Consider the following 22,790-nt stretch of genomic DNA (forward strand, 5'->3'; position numbering starts at 1 on the left):
GAAACCAGTGAATCATTGAATCTATTACTTCTTTTGTTCTAAGTATCGTCCAATTTATTATGCAAAATCTTTTACTTCATTAGTTTGAACAGTATTTTCACTATATGTAAGACCAAATAAACCGGAGACGATCGTTTATTTTTGTCATTACTGTAGATAACAGATGATTATCCGTTTCTGAAAGATATGGCTTCGATCGTGGTTCACGGCTGTCCTCAACGAAGATAAAGTTTTTTGAAAATGTACCCACAAAATGACTTCAGATCTGTGTTCTGGGACCTAAATAGATATCAAAAGCAATTCACTTAGTCTTCAACTAGATCCTTCCCCATAGTCGACTGCGAAAAAAACGATTTTTTCCATACATTGGAGTCGTGGGTTGTACAATATTTTAACAGAAATGCTTGAGCTCTTTTGAGAAATATGTAAGACAGGCGACTGATCCATTCAAAATGAGTCGATAGATCAAAATACGTTACGTTCCGCTCTTAAATCTCCACCAAAAAATCCAATAAATCTTCTAAATAATGAAAACTTTATTTTCCCAATAACACACAACACTAACAACTACATTTCTTCGTCACTACTTTGCGTACAAATCACTTGCTCCGACCACCAATCATGTACCTCATACACCATCGTCACCTGATTAGCTACAGCTGACATTTTTGTGGCTTGTGCTTGTTCATGACCATGGCCATGTGTATGGCCGGCATGATGATGTGTCAGTTCATTGAAATGTGTTAGACTTGGCTTAGCCGTACTGGCTGGACGTACTGGCCCCTTCTTTTTGTTCGATGTAAATGTATCTTTCGGATTACGGGCTTGAGGATCGGACAGTGTGGGCGCTAAAAACTTTCTGCCATTGGTGCTGCCGGTGGAATCGGATCGATTGAGAATGTTTTGGGATTTTTTTGAAATGCGCTGTGTATCGGCCTCTTTCAAATCGGGCTCCGATTCAATGGAACCTTCTTTCTTCTCGTCGTCAAGTTCCTGTTTCTGCAAAGCTTCGTTGGTAGCGCGCAAACCCGCGAGAAGAGAGTTTTGCTGTTTCTGTTTGGGAGATTGATTTCGTCATATAGTTTCGATACATTTTAGAGGGTTGTGGGGGTTAGGAAGTTAACTCACGCTAGCATTTTGAGTTCGTATTTTTTTCAAACATCCTTCCAACCATGTTCGAATAGTCTGTTTAGCGACTTCTTCTTCGATTATGTATTCAAACTCTTCCCTCGCCAATAATTCCTCCAATTGGAGAGCTTTCCGTATATCAACTGACCGATACGACAGCATACTAAGAGAAAGTAAATAATTTTAAGCAAACACTGCCAGAAGTAATCTTATAACCACGACAGCTTACTTGATAACGTCATGAAAGGTGACATCTTCACCGTTATGCAATTTATCCAACTCGTAGCACATGTACTTGAACAGCAATCTATCCTTTTGTGGATTGCACTCGAGCCGTCCTTTCAGCAAACATAAAATGAATTTCACCCTTCGAACAGGTATCACCCCACGCTGATGAATGTCGACTATATTCCAAGTGTTCTGGAAATTCCGAATGTCAGCATAGGAAAGCAGGGCGTCTTCTTCGTTGGAATAGAACAATGAAAAGTTCTCCATGATGATAGCTGACCGGATGGTAGAATAGTTGGAAAACTTAAATATTCCGCATTGATTAATAACGGTCCGACGTAACTTACCCACCAACAGATTCAACACAATGTATGTGATTATCACATAGAATGTGCAAAAGTAAACCAAACTTGCGGTGAAATTTCCACAATCAGTTTCCCAATAGTTTGCTGAAATCGTACAATACGGCGGCTGTACCATACAGTCGTGCATGATCTTATTCCAATCTTCACCCGTTACAATCCGGAATAACATTGCAACGCCAGTTATCGGCGAACCAAAATTAGCTCGACGACCAATGCCTTCACCATACTTGACGGTACCGAATAAAATTGTACCGGCAAGAGCGTAGAAGAACACCAGCAAAAACATGCCGAAAATGATGAAGAAAGATTTGCACACAGATACGCCGACTGTTAACATTAGCATTTTCAGTGTCGTATGTTTGCCGGTTATGGTAAAGAACCGCAGTATCACCACCATGAAACCAATGAAGTAGGACAGATGACTGCGTAGTGTTGTTTGTAAGAATATCCAAACAACACCAGCTACGGTAACAAGTAGGTCGTATCGATTTCGACGCGATTGCCAGTATCCTCGTGGGGTAAAGGCGATATTTTTCATGACCACCTAAAAGAGGATCGAAACGGAACACAGGTCAATCAATGTATCAAGGCCGTCAAGTTCATCAAAAAAAAAAACGTAAAACATTTACCTCAATGACAAACACAAACGTTAATAACGTGCTAATGATGACCAAACGTTCGGTGTGAATTTCGTCTTTGATCCACTAAAAGTTTCGAGGAAATGCAAATTCATTGATCGTTTTCTGATCGAAACAAAAAACAAATTTTGCCACAAACATTACCGTTATAGACAGGAGCATACTGTTCACCAATACAACGACAGCAATGCATCGTTTGAAAATGATGTTCTGTGTTATATCGTAAACGAATGCGCGAAACTTTCGCCCATCGGGTCTTGGTGGAAGGTGAAGAGGTTGAGCGATCTTTAGTCGCTTTTTAAGATCACACCTGCGAATTTCACTTTACTTTTACCAAAAATTCTATCAAACTCAGAATGATGCTTACCATCTTCTCTGATCGACGGTTAACAGAGCAGTGCCCTTATTCTCCGAATAATTGGCAATAACAACACCAACAAATAGCGTCAATCCGATCATACAGCCCAAGAAGATGTAGATGTGAATGTAGATGGCATGGACCTGAAACATAAAATGTCGTTAAGAAAATGAAATCCATTGAAACTGTGCAAGTGTCAGTACCGGTCCCACTGCTTTGATCAAAACATCGCGAACGTCCAGCCATCCCTTGAACGATAAAACTTCGAACAATGCGAGCATAGCATCTCCAATGTTATCAAAGTTGAATCGACGTGGATTGGCCCTGTCGATGAAAATTAACGGAAAGCAATTCAAATCAAATCTCATTTCGGTATGGTCAGTTTCACTTACCAGACTCTCGGTACTAACATCGACGGATAGGACTCATTGAAACCGGGTTGAAGTTTCATCTTAGTCACGAAGACGCGACGCATAAATACACCAACACAGTCAGCACGTTTTATGATTGTTGGATCGTTGCACCGCGCTAGTCTGGAAGCAAAAATTAGATTCCTCCTTCAATGCTTTCCAAAACATTTCAATTACCTTCCACCGTATAATTGAACTCCATAACTGGCAAACACAAACATCAGAAGAATCAAAAGTGTCGATACGAGCAAGATCTCCTTAAAGCCTCGGCACAATTCGTACACCACTTTCCTCATATGTGGAACTAAAGTGAATATTCGAAGTGGTCGGACGCATCGCAGAATCATTAAGAGTTGAGCAGACGAATTGCTTGGAACCGATTTGGGCATCCAAATCAAAAATGTTGTCGACACTATGTAAATGAACACATCTAAGGCAGATGCAACGTCTTTCATGTATGCTTTGGGTGTGAAGAACAGTCCATCAGCCAGAATTTTCAGTGTCAATTCAAGACTCATGAAAATGACGAAAGCATATTCGGCCACTTGAAGTACCACATTCTCCATAACTCGGAACTGTGGCGTCTCGAACATCATTGATATACAAGAGATTGTGGTGATGAAAATCATAACCCAATCCAAGTACGTGACCAGTCCCAGAAAATTGCTGAAAGTAGATCGAGAAGCTAGAAAATTTTTCGACTTTCAATCTGTTACTTGTACTCACTGCAAGCTTTTGTATTGAACCTTGCGCTCCTTTCCGGTCAGCGGATCCTTTAATCTGGCATCGTACCGACCATGAACGATTATTTGGCAAATTTTCCGGAAGCGACTTTCGCGAGGAACGACAAAGAGTGGCGTATCGAAAAACGGATGATTTTCTCGCAAGTCTTCTTCGCGTTGATTTCGACGCATTTCAGCCTGTTGGCGTTTGGCCTGCAATAGTTTTATATCCAATTCGTGGGGCCGTGCTCGTGACGATGTGACACGAGATGCAGCTCCAATGTCACCATTTTCCATTAAATGTTCGTACGTTTGCTTGAGTTTAATGGAACCGCTTCGTACACTTCGACGTATCGATCGAGAGCCGAATCTAAGGGAGATTTTCAATCAATGAAACGTTAGCTACGCTTCAATTGAAAGTCTTACTTTTTCTGGTCAGCTCGCCACTGCTTCTGATGAGTTATTGTACCCTGCGGTTTAAGCCCTGACTTTCCTCCAGCAACGGGAAGCATTGCTGAGTCTCCAAGCATTAAACGTTGATTGTTTGAATCGCTGCAATTAGAAAATGTTTTCTCTAAACTTGTCCTACTGATCGTTAGATCGTAAGCTCACTTTATTATGTGCGTTATAGCCGATTTACGCAAACTGCATCCAACCGACCGGACCTTCGAGGTTTTGTTCATGATGCGCACCGGCTTTTGCTTCCGAAACACTACATTCGATTCCCAGCATTCCGAAATCGGTCGCTTGGTAGATTCCATAGCCATGGGATCGTCACTTTCCAACTCAATCACAAACTGTTTCATGAATGATTCTCGTACCTGCGAAACATTGTGTTAAACCGATAGTGGATCGTCATTGATTTCCTCTCACCTTTGGTAATGTAAAATCGCTGGGTATCTTATGCAGAATGGTCATCTGGGGTGAATCGGGAAACTTCTCAAAAACACGCAAACGAAACGGTAGAGTCTCTTTGATTTCGGCACTTTGTTCCCGAAATTTCAACTGTTTCAATTTCTTGATATCCTCATCCAACTCCAAATTATCCAAGATAACCGCAACGAACAAACTCAACACAATCAATGTGACAAACAGATGATACAAGATGAAATACATAGCCACCAGTGGCGTAAGTGTTTTACTCGTTCGTATCATTGTCTCATCCATAACTTCCACCCACGCCTCTTGAGTCAATATTTGAAACATAGACATAAAAGCTTCCGGAAATGTTTCGAACTTTGTAAAGTCACACAAAAAGCAAAACAATTGCATCGAAATGCTGGAACTGACCACCAACAGACACATGGTGAATATGATGAGTGAACCGAGTTTCTTTCCTGGGCCAAAGATTTTATAAACGAATCCTTCCAGCATCGGTGATGCCTTGATCAGTCGAACAACACGTAGAACTTGGAAGTACGTCAGCCCGGACAGATACAATCCAGGTAGAACGTGCAAAGTTGTCCCGATAGCCAGAAGGAGTTCGAATTTGTGTATTGAATGTTTGTGATAGCTCCTCCATCCCAAACAGTAAATCTTGAACAGCGTTTCCAAGTCAAGGAAAAATGTAAACGCCAACTCGATGTAGTAGTAATGCTCATAGAATACTTGTCTCGGGCGACCTTCAGGGAAAGACGTTGGCGTTTTAGAAATGAATATATGCAACAGTCGATGAAATGTCTCCCTTACCGTCATGTTTGAAGTTCATACTCGCCGTGACTATGCCATTGGCTAATATTACCGTCATCACAATCATTCGAAAGTACGGCGACCGTAAAATTGCATGACATATATCCGGTGCAATGCCACCGTGTTTACTGTCGTCAATAGTTATCAGTTTCCAGCACGCATCGTCACCAGTTAACATCTGTGACGCTGCACTATTCTGTATTTGTCCGCGGGCTCGAAATTGAAACTGTACTCGAATCTCGTTGAATGTCTCGGTGATTACGGCTATGAAAACGTTTTTGACCAACCATGCCAAGAAGAAGATCATTGTACTATGGAGACGAAAACCATTAGTGGTAGAAATGTCGGGCAAACGTTAGCACAGTACCTAAAGTAAAAGGCTGCTCTCCACGCTGGTAGCGAATCAATAGCTCTGTACATTATGAAAACCCAGCCTTCCTGCGATGCCGCCTGATACACTGTGAATATACTTGTGTACAAATCCTCGAATCCATTGAATCCCATCACATAATTGCTCAAAAAATCCATTTTCAAACATTTCATTCCACTGGGGCACTGATAGCCTGAATCAGGATCGGTTGAACAGAATGTGTCTGGTATGGCCAAAGAATTAATCGTGAGGAATCTAAAGCGATTTTGTGGTTAGTCTTCGGGTAATTCGGGCTAGCATTATGGGCGGACTTACTCATTTTCGGTTGTATTCAAAACGCAATGGTTCTTCAATTCACCAAAGAACTGCACCCCTAGAAGTCCGTAGAGAGACATAAAGAACAAGAAGAACAGCGTAACGTTGTAAATCTGTTGACTCGAACGTCTAAAATGGTGGAAGAAATGAGTCTGACAACATTTTAAAACCAAAATCAAGTTTCCATTACTTGAAAATTTGATTGATTCGCTTCTTGGGCATCGAAAATTTCAGGAAAACTCTCAAAAACCGTATCATAATCAGCGGTCGTGGTGCTCGAATTATCGACAGCGATGAGAATCTCTGCACAATTCCCAACATTTCAAATATTTGCAATGTTATGGACAGCCACAGAAACACTACCATTGACGCATCGAATTGACACCAGTGATCTTTGAAATAGGGCACTTCACCCTGTAGCGATTTCTGTTCAAAACACAAAAAATATTTTTTTTTTTAAATATTTCAAATTCAATCGACCGAACTACCAACACTTTACCTTTAATATTCCGCGTATGTGCATTTTCGCAACCATTTCAGCGGAGAACAGTAACGTTACCGTAGTGTCAGATATAAAAGTGAGATATTGAAAGAATGGATACCGTTCGAAGGTTTTCGGTGTATTGCACGATACTGAGGCAAGCGATATTAATGCACAGAGACGCATTAATCTTCGAACCCATAACTGAAAACGGAATTTTTTTCGCATAAATTTGTTGTTCTTAACGAATAGTCAAGTGATTAGATAACAGACGTATCGGAGAAAGCTCGTATTGTGTTGGCTATGTATATATTAGGTACAACGCAATTTTTAGCGACATTTTCATTTCTCACCTTGTTCACCCATTCAATATCAGCACTTTCATTCAAACTCTCCTCCGGACCATAATCAGCCAGTATAGGCTCGCCCTTAAGGCTTTGCTTTCTACCTAGCATGTTAACTTATCGTTTTTGGCATTAATTTGTAAAAAAAATCAAAAATTTTTTGGAGTTTTATCAATTTCTTCCTTGGCCACCATTAAATATGTTCACTGGACCACTTAACATATCAATTTACCCTTCACCCTTTACTATTCACTCTTCATTTTACTTTTATTCTATTTGGCACTGGTTGTAGTAAAGTTATTGAAGTCTTTTATCTTCATTGGTTTTGTTTAAATAGGAAAATTTCGTTTTACATTTTCACAAAATATTTTTTCATCGATGCCACACCATTTGATTTTCTATTATGAAACCAAAAAGATAACATGCGCTAAGCGAATCTAGTCAATTTTCATCTGGTTTTTCTCATTTTACCCGATTTTTCCTCTAAATGAGAGAATTTTTGCCGAAATTTAGAGAGAAAACGTCCATTTTTCCGTATAGGGGTTGGATATGCTAACTTTGTGCATGCAAGTGTTATCCAATGGTAGTATAAAGGCAAAAAGTTCACCAAATTTCGCGTTTTCCCAAAATTGGCAATGGAACCGGAGGGTACAATTCATCAAAACAAAGAACCGCGTGGGCGACATGCGCAGTTCCATTGTTATTTGTTGATGTTTATTCGCGACGAAAACGTGCTTAGCCATGTGCTGTTTGTTATCTTTTCAACCGATTTGTAAATAATATTGACATTGGTATTTGTGTTTCCTTTCTGGAATGCCGATGGAATTGTGTTTCGCCGGTGTCTCATTCATGTTCATTGTGTGATTGTTCTTCTTTTTTTTTGCAAAGACACGGTCAGTTAAAGCTTTTGCAATCGTTTCCGTTCGATCGGCTTGAAACAAAGTATAATGAATCACGGGATCGGTAAATTTATTTCGGAAAGTCGGTTTCGTTTTAATGATACCTGTCGATAAAAGGTGTGATGATGTTAATTATATGAATGAGGTTACTTCATTGAGATTTAATAGCACCAATGGATGTTATGATGCTGGTGGGTTGATGGATTTGTTTTGTGCGGATTTGTTTTTTGCAATGTCGTTAATTGAAGCATGTTCTTGCATTCCTTGAAAATGTTTATAACCGATTTCGGATGGGCTTACAACTCAGAAATGATTAGCAAAAAATGTTTTTGGTTTTTTTCTCTCACCATTTTTGCTTAATTAAAACATTTTGTTAAGACAACACATTGGTTGCTCGTTTGACTGTTCAATGAAAATTTTTATTTCATCCAAAATTTATTGCATTTCAATAAAACAAATGTGCGAAAAATCAATTTATGATAATTTGCCATGAGGCTACAATTATTTATGGAATATGCCACAAACAAACGGCATCCATTAGAGAATTTATTGCCAATGGAAATTTGATTTATTTACTGATGGCTTGTTTGCAGCTATAATATAATCTTTTCAAGTTGTTTCATACATTCGATAGATAATGTTATGATGGCGAAGTTCTATGGAAAAACTTACGAAACATTGATTTATTCGTTAATAATGTTTGTAGCTTAAAATTTTATGAATCGAAAATGTGTTTTTTTTTTCGTCTTCACTCGTTCGTCTCTTGTATTCAAAACTGTTTGAATATGTTTTGCATAAGTTCATATCGATTAAAAAAAAAACAGAAGAAACTCCTTCAGGTTTCTTCGTTAAACGTTTCAAGCGAAGAAAAAAAAACCGTTGAATTTTAGCTTAGTCATTTTTATTTATAAACAAACTTGATTCGGATACGATCTTTCCTATTCGAAAATCTACTATTTCCAAGTGGGTAGGGTCTCGCTTCTAATGAAACGAAAGTGGACTCAGAAATGACTTTGTCATCTATTCGAAACAAGTTTATTTTCTGATCTTCGAAATTAAAAATTTTTTCCATAAAAATAAATAAAAAAATTTCGAGCTAAAAAAAGTCTCACAAAAAACTCATAAATGAAAAAGATAAATTTTTTTCTACCGTTTCGACTTTAGTCAACGACTGGCACAATAAATCAACCAAAGTCAGAAAAGATAAATGATTCAATTTGAATCGATAAGCATGGAATCAATTCTGTCTACTCACAACGACCTTAGACATTTATCATACAACAACTCCCAACAAATTCTCATTGACCAATTTACTAATTTCTATTTTCTTTCCATCAACAGAAATATGCACCCGTATCGAACGGCCTTCATAGGCCTATTTTTAATAGGCATTGCTATAGCACAAGACACCTTCGAAGCCGCATACTTGAACAGTCGATTGTATAATCAAGGTGATATACCCGACATATACGGTGAAACACCATACTGGTGGATGAACAGAGGATCACCATTCAAACGCAGCTTCCAGCCATCGTCCAGCGGATGCGGTCCCGAATGTCAATCAACATCGGGCACTTTACAAGTGACAGCTAACGATTATTCGAACAATCCGTTCTTGAGCGGAAACTCAATCTCAAGCGATGCATCGTATTCGAGCAATCCGTTTGTGAACAGTGGCAAACCGTTTGCGTCGCAAGTGGATGCGTCATCGGGCTCGGGACCGTACACTTATATGGCACCGGGATATTTGCCGCCACAAGAGAATATCGAAACCATTCCGTGTAGTGGACAGGGAAAAGCTTGTGTTACCAAATATTTGTGTAATAATGGATTCGTTGAAGCGTCTAAAGTGCAAGGATCAAGTCAAGTAAGTACTTTTGTCTTAACTTTTCTTGCTGACTATATACAGTCTATGAAAATGTGCTGTCAGTTCTCCAAGGAAACATTTCCAAATTCTCTAAATTTCCTTAATTTTTTGTAATCTGTTGGGTACAGTCAACGTCAGTGAAATTTAGACATGAATCTGCTTCAGATGGTCCACTCTTACAAATAAACGTCCTTATACGTTCGTATAGGCAAGTGTAGCCTTGTGTGCTGAAAAACAGCTGAAGCAAATTCATGTCTTGATTTCTCTGACGTCTCCTGTAATTAATTTCTAAATATTGTGTTCATAGTAGGATGGACTAATTTTCCCTACATACAATTCCTGCATGTAATTTCAAATTTAAAAAAAAAAATCCCGGTGTGTACGGTCTAGAGTCCTTTAGCTTCGAACATCAGACACTAAAGTTATATGCATTGTTGGCATTGACACTTTTCATTATTACGGTCCAGTTATAACCCCTAACAGAAGGAAAAATGGTTCACCACTGGAACTATAGAGTCTGTTACCTCATCTCAACGGATTAATGCAAAAAAAATTCTTCATTAGTCCCAGTATGCATTTGTATGACTAGATTGACAATAGCTCATCGTTAATTTTTATCGTTGCTGTCGATAACAAATGGCAATGTCATGCCGCCAATAAAACAATACCTAACCGCTGTGGTAGCGTTCGCTTGACTTTCGTCTCAACTTAAAGTTGTTCACATCAAATCCACTCGTTAAAAATGCCGTTATGATTCTTATATAATAATCAATACAATAAGCTTTTTTTTCGCATCAGATCTGATGAGGTTGACCTTGAACGACAGCCTGTAAACATCATAAGCGATCAACTTCTTGAATTCTTCTTTTTTTTCGGTTAAAACTTTATATTCGGCTGAAAATTCAATGGGGCTTTTATATGAATGTAACATATATGGATAGTATTTACAATAAAATTTCAAGACATCGTCACCAAATTGACGATCGAAAGGTCATCTCTGGCTCATTTATTTGGATTGGTATTCGCGTGCTACTATTTTTAATAATTTTCAGCATTTTTTATGTGGATTTTTTTTGGTCTTCTCCATCTTCTGTTTTGTTAACTATACGGGAGGATTGTTCGAGTGTTATAAAAGAAACTCTCCATTTATTTTGCGACGGTGAACAATACACATGAAATTCATAAATAAACAACTCAGGTCTTAAACAATGTATAATAAGAAAAATAATATTCAAATTGACGTGTTTACACATGTTTCTTCTCAACCGAAAAATTAATTTTATTAATCTTAAAGGTTACCGATTTATAATGAAAAAGGTTAAGCAAACTCGGAGATGCATTGGTGGTTCGAATTCATACATCGTTTTTATGTGGGCAAAATGACTATTTGACCTTGAAATATACTCGTTGGTGACACCGACAGAGTGACTTTATTTTTTTCACTTCTGCAAACATTTGATCGATGCATTTGCAGATGATGTTTTTGTTTGAAATGTTGACCGATTCGTTATAGGGAATCCTTCAGTTCTGCTCCAAATAGACTAATTAATTATGGAAACAATGTCATGCTTCCGATTAGTTTGTGACAAGGACTACTCAATTCGTATAAATTTCACGTCTAAAATCCGAACCGTTTAACCAGGCAGTATATACTTTATGGTTACCATTAATTTTGATAACCAGAAGAGTCTTATGTTAATTATTAATTACAATGACTTTGTTGTCTATCATTAACCCAATTCTGGATCGAATAATACATAAAAGTGTTAATGAACCTATATTTTAGCATAAATTATCATTTTGTTGAATCTGTTTTTCATATAAAACCTCGATCTTGACTTCAGCTTCCAATGCATCAGCTATTTTATTAGACAGATATTTGTGGCGTTTATCGTTTGAACGTGAATATCAAATTGAAATGGTCAATAAATTGGAATTTCTAAATTATTGTAATTAAAAAAAAACTGTTTTGGGAAGACATCACATAATATATTGAAGGTGTTAACCAATAATCTATCGAATGGGTATTTCGTAATAAAAAAAATGGTTTCGGAAACTTTCGACTTTAAAATGCGATCTAATTTGTTTGTCGACACATTTAAAATTTGCCGGAATTGTCAGTCAAATATTTGAACTAACAATCCATCGAGCTAAATGCAAATTAATTAGAAATAATCGAATTAGTTTTCGGGTGCAAATTGAGTGGAATTTAGTGTTTATCATTATTACGCAAGGCAGACATCGTAATTTATTTGCATGTTAAGCGAAAGGAAAACAAAAAAAAAATCGACCAAGCTATTAATATTGTGCTGTCTTTCGTCGTCATGTTTGGAGCGTCTGCAGCACATTAAAATTGGCAGTGAAACTGTCTGTCCTTTAGCTTCCTTTCTTGAATATTTTGCAGAAAAATGCAAACTAGGTCCTAATTTTCATAGTGACAGGGAATCATCTGTTTGATTCCAGTCCACTGATCATATAGTTTATTCAATTTTAGGTCGGAGAGTAACTCTCTCTCTGATGCACTTCTCATTTCTATTGCTAGGTGCCCAAAATGATCAAATGAAAATAGTGGGTACTGTAAAGGGCAGTAGAATTGATGCAAACTTTTGTTTTGCAATCAATACAGTCATACAATCATCTCATCAAATCTGTAACATCTTTTGTTTAAAGCATCTCCTAGCATCTCCTGTTTCCTTAAACTTTTGTACAGTAATTTTTCGCGATCATTGCAATATAGATCTCACATTATTTTAATGTTTGACCTAACCATTAGTAACATGTTAAGGTAATGGTCTGTTGGCGTTTTTCTGTTTCGGACCGTCTTTAAGTAGTTCGAAATTGCGTCATATCAAACGCAACGTTAAGAGCTCAACGCAATATAATTATTTTGTTTAAAGGTAACACCAAGCTGGTGTACAGCAGACAATACTACATTCCAGCTATTAACATTAAACGGACATAAAAACAACAATCAGAATTATCTTTTCCATATCATTAACAAGAAGTTGCGTACCAAATATAAACACTTTTGAACAATAAAAAAAAACCGCATGCGTAACCCAACAATAAAATCAAAATGTAAAGTGTTTCTTTCCTCTGTTAACCAATGTACAAGGCAGTCATTTGGAACCATTGGAAATAACACATTTTCTTAATTTTATTATTCTTATTCGCATAAGTAAATAAATTTAAAAAAAAGAAAAATCTCACACACAAAGGCTCTTCGTACACAACCGACAAACGTATGAATTTTATTGAACTCTAAAATAGCACATGTGTGTTGTTAAGTGTGGCAGTGCACATGCTTATCTCGAATTATGGATCTAATGGAGTTATTTTAAAAATTTCAACAATGAACAACAACAAAAAACGCAATTTGTATTACCACTTTGATATTACAAACATTAAAATAGAAAAATACAGCCGCGAATACACACATGAAAGGTGAAATATAAATTCTGGTTAATTAGTTTTAATACATTTCGCCTAGGCAGCGTTAGTTAAAAAATTTGCTTGACCTCAAAAATGAATTTCAAAAAGTAATCTATCCACCAAAACTCATTTGAGAATAGTAAAATATTTTGAACGAACGAATGAAAAAAAAACCCAAACTTAAACTTGAGTAGAAGAAAGACAGCCTCAACAATTAATTCTCATGAAGACATTTTTGCGAAATTTTTTGAAAATAATTTGTGTGTTTAATTTCATCGTCAAAAGATTTATTAAAGTTGAACATGCAACGATTCTGGCTGCGGTTCGACGACGTTCGCGTATATATCAATTTTAGACAATTTTTTTTTCTTCTTCGTATTAATCATTCCAATTAACCTGCAAAACTATTAAATCAAGTAGCTAAAATTTAACACGCGAATTAAAATAATCACTGCCTTTAACTACTTTTTGTGGTGATGAATAAAGAATTTGCCGCGCATAATATAAAATTTAACGTTTACAAAATGTTCGGTGTTGTTAGCGACTGTGTGAGCCTCATAAATGGATAGATATGTGTACACACATGAAGAATATATTTATTACAATGTGAGCCACAGTGTAACACAATGTATCATTTATTATGATCAATGGAATACAATTATTTTGAGCTGTAAGTCATCTTGTTATGAGGAGGTGACTGGGTCATTTTTACATAACATCAGAAGCTATTGTTTGAAAATCTGACTCTAGCAGTCAAAACAATTTTTCTATAAGCTTTTCTGTTGAAAAAAGCTATTTTAATTGGTTATATCGATGGGTATCTTACGACTTCAGTCAAAGGTTTATTTTTTAGAAAAAAATACTCAGTCGAACAAAAGAGACTATGTGTCTGTTCATTGATTTCGGCATTTTGTTTGTTTCGTTTCTTTTTCTTCCGTTTTTTTTGTTCGCATTTCTTTTCCTTTACGTTAACACTCCGCCTTTTACCTAAAACTGGTTTTCCATCTGTAGTGTCGAATAGAATACTTCTCTCTCCCTATTTCAATAGCTTACCAGATTCCTTTATCACACAAGTGCGTCAACGTAACTTTACCGCATTCCAAAACGATATAGAGTCACTCAAGACATACATTTGAGTGCACATGGCTAAACTTGCTTTTAGATTGTGGTACTCTGATGGCAGATTTCTGTTAGAGAGCTTTGCCCTATAGATGTGGGAACAACAAACCATTCATCAATTTAAAGACTAAAGAGAGCGAAGAAATGGAATAATATATGTTTTGGCATATCCTTGTTTCTTTACATTCATTGGATGATTTGATATCCCCACAGCTAGTGGTAGGCATTGACTGGCCATATGATACGGCTTGGAAAATTGCAAGTGCGCCTTTAGTAATTTTATTGAATTTTGTTATGACGTCGCCTTTCAATAGAGCTTCACAGGAGAGCCTTTTGGTAGCCAATGGGTGGATGTCATTCTGCGTAGGACACTATTTTATAACGCCGTTTTACCGAACTTTTTTAATCTTTTGGAACCCAACAAAATCATTAAATGTGCTACTTTATTGTCTTAATTTATCTCACAGTGTCTGATATAAAATCTCTTACTTCAATATTTTTATCATACATTGCACTATATAAAAAATGTTACAAAGAGCACGTTGTTCATTTTTGTCGTTATTGTCGATAGTGTCAATGACTAGCCGTTTGTATAAGGGAGATATTTTGAAATCGTATCATACAGTGTGAGAAAATGGAAATTCAACATGTTTTCTGTTTTGCAGTTGATTGTTTGTTTGTAAATTACACAAATTGCTTAACAAATGGAACTCTAGATTTTTTATTTTAGTATTTCATTTTTGTGGAGAGTGCGTGCCTAACCAAAATTCAGAAAATAAAAGTCTAGATTTTCATTTGTTCAACAAGTTTTGTGGAATCAATTACAAATAATCCCAAATTATAAAAGAGTAAAACTTCACTTTGTAACGAAATTCTCTAAATATCTACTTTTGACCATAGCAATTTCCATTTTTTCACTATTTTGTTTGTTGCATCGTAAAGGTCTTTCATCGATATCGACCGTTTATTAAAGAAAGTCAACTTTTGGCAGCCGTATTGAATATCGAACAATGTTTCCCTAAATGCATACATTCAGTTGCATGATTTCTAAAGAGGCTCCCACAATATAATACAAGACTTTTTGATTAGTGAATCGTTATATGTAAAAGATATGCTCAATACGTTTATTACTAAAATATTTCGCATTATTCAATCATCAAAAGCGACAGGACAATTGTCCGGTAATATCATGAATTAAGCTGCAATTGAAGGTACAAACTTATTTTTTTACTGAAATTATTTTTCAATTTTGGATTAGATAATAATCAACCGATTGGGATAATCATATATGGCACGCAATCGCTTTCACTGTTCATGTTTGTGTTACATTATTCGGCTATTACAAGAGATGATGATGTTTTATATTCACTCTTCTTTAAAGTTTCCAATAATAGATGACATTTTAATGGGTCTTCATGTATTTTTGTTCAAGACTTTTTTTTCCGTCTTGGTGGTTGGTTGATGTGTTAACAAGCTTCTTCGTTTTTATTATACAATTTCACGTTGACTTAATATTAATGATGTTAAGCTGACGGCGTCAATGTGGACAATAAAATGATGTACAATTTATGAATGATAAATAGGTGCTGATGATGCTGGCTAATAAATGCAAGAGAATTACTTTAACACATAATGCCATCGCACCCATTAAAAAAAATTGATTCGATGACTCTTACCAGGCTGTTGAAGCTTGAAAGTTCGATAATTTTGTTTTAAATTGTTGGTAGTAAAGCTCCAATGAAAGTAAGAACCACAACTTTCAATTTTTCTGGCATTAATGGAAGCATGTATGGAAGTTAATATGAAGAGTAAAACTCGCTATGGCAATGATTTAATTACATTATGTCATTTGTGGTAATTTACATTTCCGAGGAGGTTCGCGAGTTTTTGTTATTCTTTCTTTATGTTATATTGAGTAGTAGGAATCATACTGTAGGATTATGGCCGTTACTTTTGGCCAAAGAAGAACGTAATATACTATTCCTTATTATTCACTAGCGATGTCGTTCTTTTTAAGGATTTATAGGTTTTGTGAGAACTGACAACAGTTAAATTTATAAAAAAAAGCAGTTCGTTGACCGTTTACTAATTTTTCTTCCTTTACAGAATTGTAACTCTCAAAACGAAGTGTGCTGCACAATTTTAGTACCAACCCAACCACCAACCCAGCCTCCAAGACCAACAACACCATACCAACCACAGCCCCAATCAACACCATGCGTGGATCAAAATTACGGTTGTGTGTCACCTGACCAGTGTATCAATGGCGTTGTTGCACGAACACCCAACAGACCTTCGGTAAGTTTAAACTTTTAAATACCAGAAATTTAAACATTTAAAAAAAAAATCCGCAAATTTTAACGTGTTTCTCTAACACAACACAATAATGAAGTACATTAAAATTCATTTTATTACCCTGTCGTTTACCATATCGATAGAAGAAATCTTTGATCGCCGGAAGAATTCGAAATTAATTCCTCTTCATTCGCGACCAAAAAACATAATTATCAACCGACAAAACAATATAAACGAAATATAATGTTTCGTCTATCTCTACGAAACATCTTTTGATTCACACCGAAGTCTTTTTTTTCGACAAAAAAAAAACTTTATCCCAAAAGACACGAGAAAAGAAAAGAGATATCATCATCATCATAATTATATATTGTGGTTGACATTTAAGCGTTTCAAATATGCTGTTTCAATTCAAGGCCTAGGTCATGAATATATTTTTTTTACCTCAAATATGGGCCATATGCTTTAGTATTACATATATATTGATGCGTCGTCGACCGGTCGCCCGGCCTATCGATACACACATATATATATAAATAACGTACACCATTTATATACATATATATCGTAGAGCGTTGAAATTTTCCTCTCTCACATTAGCATTTTTATTATGGCAATTTTTTGCTCGTCGATTAATATAAAATGATGTCATGTCAATAAGAAAAGATTTTTATTTTTATCAAAAAACTGAGCTTATGTAGAGTGTGTCAGCGTTTAATAAAACGTTGCTTACATAACCGAGAAATTCGTACACCTGGGAGATATATTTTTGTGGAACCACAAGAAAACATTTTTGTCTTTCTCTGTGTATTGTTGTAATATGAACAACGGGTTTAATGACTCGACTTTTCTTTATCTGTACCAAGCATACATTACCGTGCAACTATCCACATATGAAAACATAATTTTGCAATTCATAATTTTGAATTGATTTTTTTTTCCATTAAATGGAACCAAATCTGTAAATCTGTAAAGTCATTTCATTGCTCGATCTGTGTATGTATCTGAACACCTCAATGTTTTGCATATTTGAACACCTCGTCAATTATATCAACGAACGCAGTTTAATCCATTCTTGTAATCTAAATCCAGTGTGTCATATACACCGCCGTATTCCGTATCAGTATGAAATGAGAAGAAAAAAAATAATCGCCAAAATAAAATTCACTTTCAATTAAACATATAAAAATTTATGTGTCTTTATGGCGTCAAAATAAATTGCCTTGAGTCGGATAAATCTCGAGACCGATGTGATGCGTGATTGTGTCACAAATTTTGGGATCTTTTTCTGTTGTAATAAAATTTGACAGATCAAGAGAACAAGAAAACGATTTTTTTTACGCAATATCCGTGTCGCGGTCGAGATTGGAATTTTGAGAAAGAATACTTTTTGGTTGATGAGTAGCCTTCTTGTAGCGTTTTTGTAATATTCAATTAAGTTGAAACGTGTCGTTGACTGCAATATTTTTTGGTCGAATTCTGACACTTTATTTCGTTAAATTAACTATTTCGCGTTCGTAGCATTGATAAAGAGTACTAACTGATGTGACCGTCAGCTCTGCGTTCTTAAATTGTCGGATTCCCTGATGAAGACTACTGTTGGTAGCTGAAAGCTTGGAAATCAATTTATAAACCTAAACCACGTATCCAATTAATTAAAAAATTAATTTTAAATTGCCTGTCCCAAAATAGGTTTTTGCCATAAGGGGACTCAAATTCTAAGAATTTCAAGATTCTTTGAAAGAATTTTCAACGAACATTTTGATCAGATAAGTGTCATAAGAAAGTCAATACTTGCCTAAGAAAAGCGGTAAAACAACTGTCGCATTGTTGAAACATTAACATCTTAAATACAAGCAGTAAGCATCAAATCTGTTCAAAGAACTGTATAGCGGTTGATACAAAATCTTTTACTTCACATATTTAACCATTCATTTTACTATATAAGGCCACATTACCCACATGTCATCGCTTATTTTTCTCATTGCTGACGATTACAGATGATTAGGAGTTCCTGAAAGGTTCAGATTTACTTTGTTTCCATTACTCAATTACAAACTAAAAAGGTAAAAAGGTACAAGTCAATGAAACGTAATTGGCGGCAAGTTTTAATTAGTCGAAAATTTCATTATCATCATTAATAACTTTAATAGCAGTGATTAATTAAATAATTAATTCGTTAATAACCATTAGTATAGACCAGACTAGACGCATTTGCCGTGTATAGCGTAGGTCTTATGAAATTCTCACGAGTGTGCGCATCGTTTAAAGAGTTACATCGTTGGAATGCATTAATCCATAGAAATATTAACTTTTTCGCCAAAGTTTTTTTTTAATGAATGGACGACGAGTTTAGTCAATTAGTTGTCTTGCATATATACTATTGGATTCTTTGCTGAATTGTTAGCCCCAATGTCTCTAAATAAGCTAACAAAACAAGCTAACCTCTACCTCTCTCTCTAAATAAACAAAAATTTTGCTAAATTGTGAATTAGAAGATTCGACATGCGTAGCATCCAGTGGCATGACCATAAATATTTGATGATAATAAATCAAAAGAATAATTTCAATTCGCTAATGAGTTATTGAATTTCGTTGAAAGGAGAGAGAAAAAACGTAGTGCCAGACAAAAGACATAGACAACGAACCTTTAAACTTATAGATTTAAATTCAGTCAGGCAGTACAATAATATAAACGATAGATACAATAGATGACATAGGTGAGGATACACATGGAAAAGGTTCACGGTTTTCTTTTTATATTAATTATTTACATGTTTTTTACGTATAACACCTCCGACTGAACAGCAAAATTAAATTGTTGTTTTTTTGTAACATTCAGCAAAAATAAATGCAACTCTATTGAAATTTCATGTTTTTAGCATATTATACTGAAGTTACACACAACAACAACAACAACACAAACAAAAAGTTTGTCTTTTCTTAAGCAAATCAGTTAGTGATATTTCCATTGCGACACTTCGTATATAATCGTAATCAACAATACTTGTAATAATTTTTTGAATAAAATTTTTTATTCAAAAGAAAATCTTCGCATAAATGCCATTTGATAGATAGAATGGGTAATGATGGTCATAAAATAAACAGATTTGTCATGTTATATTGCAAAATTGTCTAATTGGATGGCGGTGTGTTGATCACAAGTTGATCATAAGCGTTACAACTAATACGCAAATGTAGCACAATTAATGGATCTATCAGCGCTGTTCAATTTTTGATATCGAATCACACGCCTCTCTCTCTATTACACGATGTAAATTTGTCTGATTTTTTTTTTGGTTTATTTGTTTGTTGTACCTCTCGTTGAATATTATATTTGCAATTTTCGTAATAAATATTTTTATGTGTCAAATGTCATAAATGGATTTATATTTCTGAGTATTTTATGTGTGTGTATATGCACATCAAATGATTCAATTTAATGGAAATATATGTTGGCAATAACACGGTCGGATCATAGGTCATATCAAAATAATGTCGATCATGATCGATTGATGTGAAAAGATAGAGAGAAAAAAAAATCGGTAAATCGACCCGTTATTGATACAAAGTTTCTGGGTACATTATACCGAATATATATTGGCTTGAAATTTCGTTTGAAATATTCTTGAAACTCATAACCAAACTCGTACGAGTCGGTATGAATATAACAAAAATGAAAATGGATTTTGGTTGGTTTGTTTAAAAAAAAAAAAGATATTTATTCAAAAGGTTAACGAACATCCTTGCCAATACATTAAGAAAAGTTAAATTTTAATTTTTTTTTATTTTATTTTTCATAAAAAATCGATTAAACAAACATAACTCATCGGATTACATAAGTTGGATAAAATTATTAACTCGGGTATATAACCAACGCGGTATGTACGACGTACGATTATTTTGATTATATATTTTTTGGTTCAATTTTAATATTTTTCGATGGATATATAACTCTTTGCCTGACACCGAAAAACGTTATAACATTGCCTTCAACAATATTTATGTTTTCGTTGAAAAAATTGTAATTGTTCGACATGTTTGATGTTTTTAAAGATTTTTACGTCCATGCTGGTTACTACTCGTGTTTTTTTTTTCTTCACTGTTTTGTTTCTAAATGATGTAACAGTCAAGCTTTTGGGAAACAAAATTTATTAATTCAGCAAGCAAATATTTAACATTAAATGAATTTTCCCATCATTATATGCGGATACGATTGGTTTTGTAAATTTTATTATTTTTTTCATTATTATTTCGAGTCACACTAAAGCAATTATATTCCCGCGAAAAATATTTGGCAACTTCTAAATAGTATGAAATGATCTCTTCAGACAGACAAGTTAAATTGGTTTTCGTCTCGATTGCATCAGAGTTATCTCGCTATTTTCGCCTTCTTCATTGAAGAAAAAAAAAACGTTAAGACATACATAAATGATGACCGAAACATGTTTTCAAACCAGAATATAATAACTAGGCGACTAGAAAGTAAAAATAATTTATTTAAAATTCGAGTAGATGAAACCTCTTTTTTTAAGTAAACGTTTAAGCCGTGCCAACGGTTGGAATTTCATTTTAGTAATCATGTCCAGTTTACGTATTATCATGTGAGTTACAGCCAATATTAATGTACATACAGTTTAACCTTTCACACATCACAATTAAATCTGTTACTTCATTTGTGTTACTTCATTCCTCTATATAAGACAACACTATCCAGAGTTGATCACATATTCTTGATGTAGTTGTCGATAGTAAATGTAATTGTAATGCGATTGATTTGTTTTGATTTTTGGCGCATGCGACATGAGTTTCGATCAAAACATTCAAAAAATTATGTTACCCGTACCGCCACGATACCCGTTTCCATCAATATCTGTTTCTATATGGGGAAAAACTGCCTAGATGTTCATGTTCAATTATGAATTGAATTCGTTTTACTCACTAAATGTGAGATTGCCGATACAAGCGAAGCGAACTATATTTGTAATTGGATAAAAATGGAAGGTCTCGTTTTACTGTTTTTATTGGCCACGGCTTCGCATCGGTTCAAATAAATTCAAACGAAGCTCTACTTTTCGTCTTTTTGTTCCTAGTCATACAAAATAGTATATTCGGCGATCCTCCTCAATACCAATTGTGCTAGAGTTCAGTGATAATTCCTTTGCATAGATTTCGTGTCTCGTAATTAGAAACAGATGGATAATACGACAAACTTTTGAAAATTTGTGTCATAAATCATTCGCGAAGACTGAACCTAGAACAGAATAGACCGAAAAGAAGCACTTCTTACGAAATGTCTGTATCAAAAACGCTTCGAAACGATGAGATAATAATGTGTTTCTAGTTTCTAACATCCACGGTTGTCTCATTAGTGGAAAATAACATGCGATTGTAATGTTAACATTCATCAATTTCACAGAAATAATATTTGATTCATTTGAATTATTTTTTTTTTCTTTAAATATTTTTACAACAAATATTTAAATTAAGTTATACAATTATTTAATTAATTTACATAATCCCCGAATTTAATGAAATTACACGACAGTAGACATTATATTGAAAATGAGAAGAAAAAAAAACTTTATATTTGCTTTTATATAAAAGTTTTGTTTGGTCGCACTTATGTGTTTGGTAAGGATCGGTTATTTACCATTATAACGCGCTTCCACAGACAGCACAGGCATCATCAACATTTTTTCGTATACGATCAATGTTTGTAGATTGATTTTTTTTATTATTATTATTATTTAGAATACCCATTTATTATCATAAATTCCATAATAACCACACCATCAAGGTCACCATAGTGGCTCGTACGGAATATTGATCAATAAATTATTTAACAATCGATTAAATAAAATAACTTTGAACTTAAAGTAGTTTTCGATAAACAATAAATGGACAACGTATGTTAAACGCAGCACACGTGTAATTATGTATCATCGCGCTGTTTTTTTGAAAAGCGAAAATCTTTTGATTTATATTAATTTAATGTTATGTAAAGCTGTACGCGGGCTACACCTTAAAATTTTAGACAAGAAAACGTTTTTTTTAATTTAAAACAGATTTTATTGAAGAAATGCGTCAACACTAAAGAAGTTTAACATTTATTGATGTCCTAGATAAT

At 35.0% G+C, this 22,790-nt stretch overlaps 2 protein-coding genes across 3 annotated transcripts in view; one reads left to right on the forward strand and one right to left on the reverse strand.

Moving 5' to 3' along the window:
* LOC119079962 (inactive serine protease scarface-like) overlaps positions 1-22,790 on the forward strand; it is a 48,699-nt gene that overhangs the window by 11,536 nt on the left and 14,373 nt on the right. For both annotated transcript variants that reach the window (XM_037188075.1, XM_037188076.1), the window contains exons 2-3: positions 9,289-9,814; positions 16,472-16,663. In XM_037188075.1, the coding sequence (XP_037043970.1) occupies positions 9,289-9,814; positions 16,472-16,663 (718 nt within the window). The remainder of the gene's footprint in view (positions 1-9,288; positions 9,815-16,471; positions 16,664-22,790) is intronic.
* On the reverse strand, positions 517-7,455 carry LOC119079961 (sodium leak channel non-selective protein). Its single transcript, XM_037188074.1, has 20 exons — positions 7,058-7,455; positions 6,723-6,908; positions 6,414-6,649; positions 6,224-6,352; positions 5,906-6,163; positions 5,539-5,849; positions 4,723-5,471; positions 4,462-4,670; positions 4,276-4,401; positions 3,854-4,219; positions 3,305-3,793; positions 3,110-3,250; positions 2,921-3,041; positions 2,727-2,860; positions 2,504-2,669; positions 2,351-2,425; positions 1,704-2,265; positions 1,358-1,631; positions 1,129-1,291; positions 517-1,053 (listed from the first exon to the last, which is right to left on the reverse strand). Exons 1-20 carry the CDS (start codon positions 7,157-7,159, stop codon positions 568-570), a joined length of 5,283 nt encoding a protein of 1,760 aa, XP_037043969.1. The 5' UTR covers positions 7,160-7,455; the 3' UTR covers positions 517-567.

Source organism: Bradysia coprophila, unplaced genomic scaffold (genome assembly GCF_014529535.1).
Source record: "Bradysia coprophila strain Holo2 unplaced genomic scaffold, BU_Bcop_v1 contig_350, whole genome shotgun sequence".
Classification (NCBI taxonomy): domain Eukaryota; kingdom Metazoa; phylum Arthropoda; class Insecta; order Diptera; family Sciaridae; genus Bradysia; species Bradysia coprophila.

Coding starts and splice junctions, on each gene's coding strand:
- LOC119079961 (XM_037188074.1), bottom strand. CDS start 7,159: ATGCTAGGTAGAAAGCAAAGCCTTAAGGGCGAGCCTATACTGGCTGAT. Junction 6,353..6,413: donor CGAATCAATCAAATTTTCAA/GTAATGGAAACT, acceptor CCACCATTTTAG/ACGTTCGAGTCAACAGATTT. Junction 3,251..3,304: donor GTTCAATTATACGGTGGAAG/GTAATTGAAATG, acceptor TTTTGCTTCCAG/ACTAGCGCGGTGCAACGATC.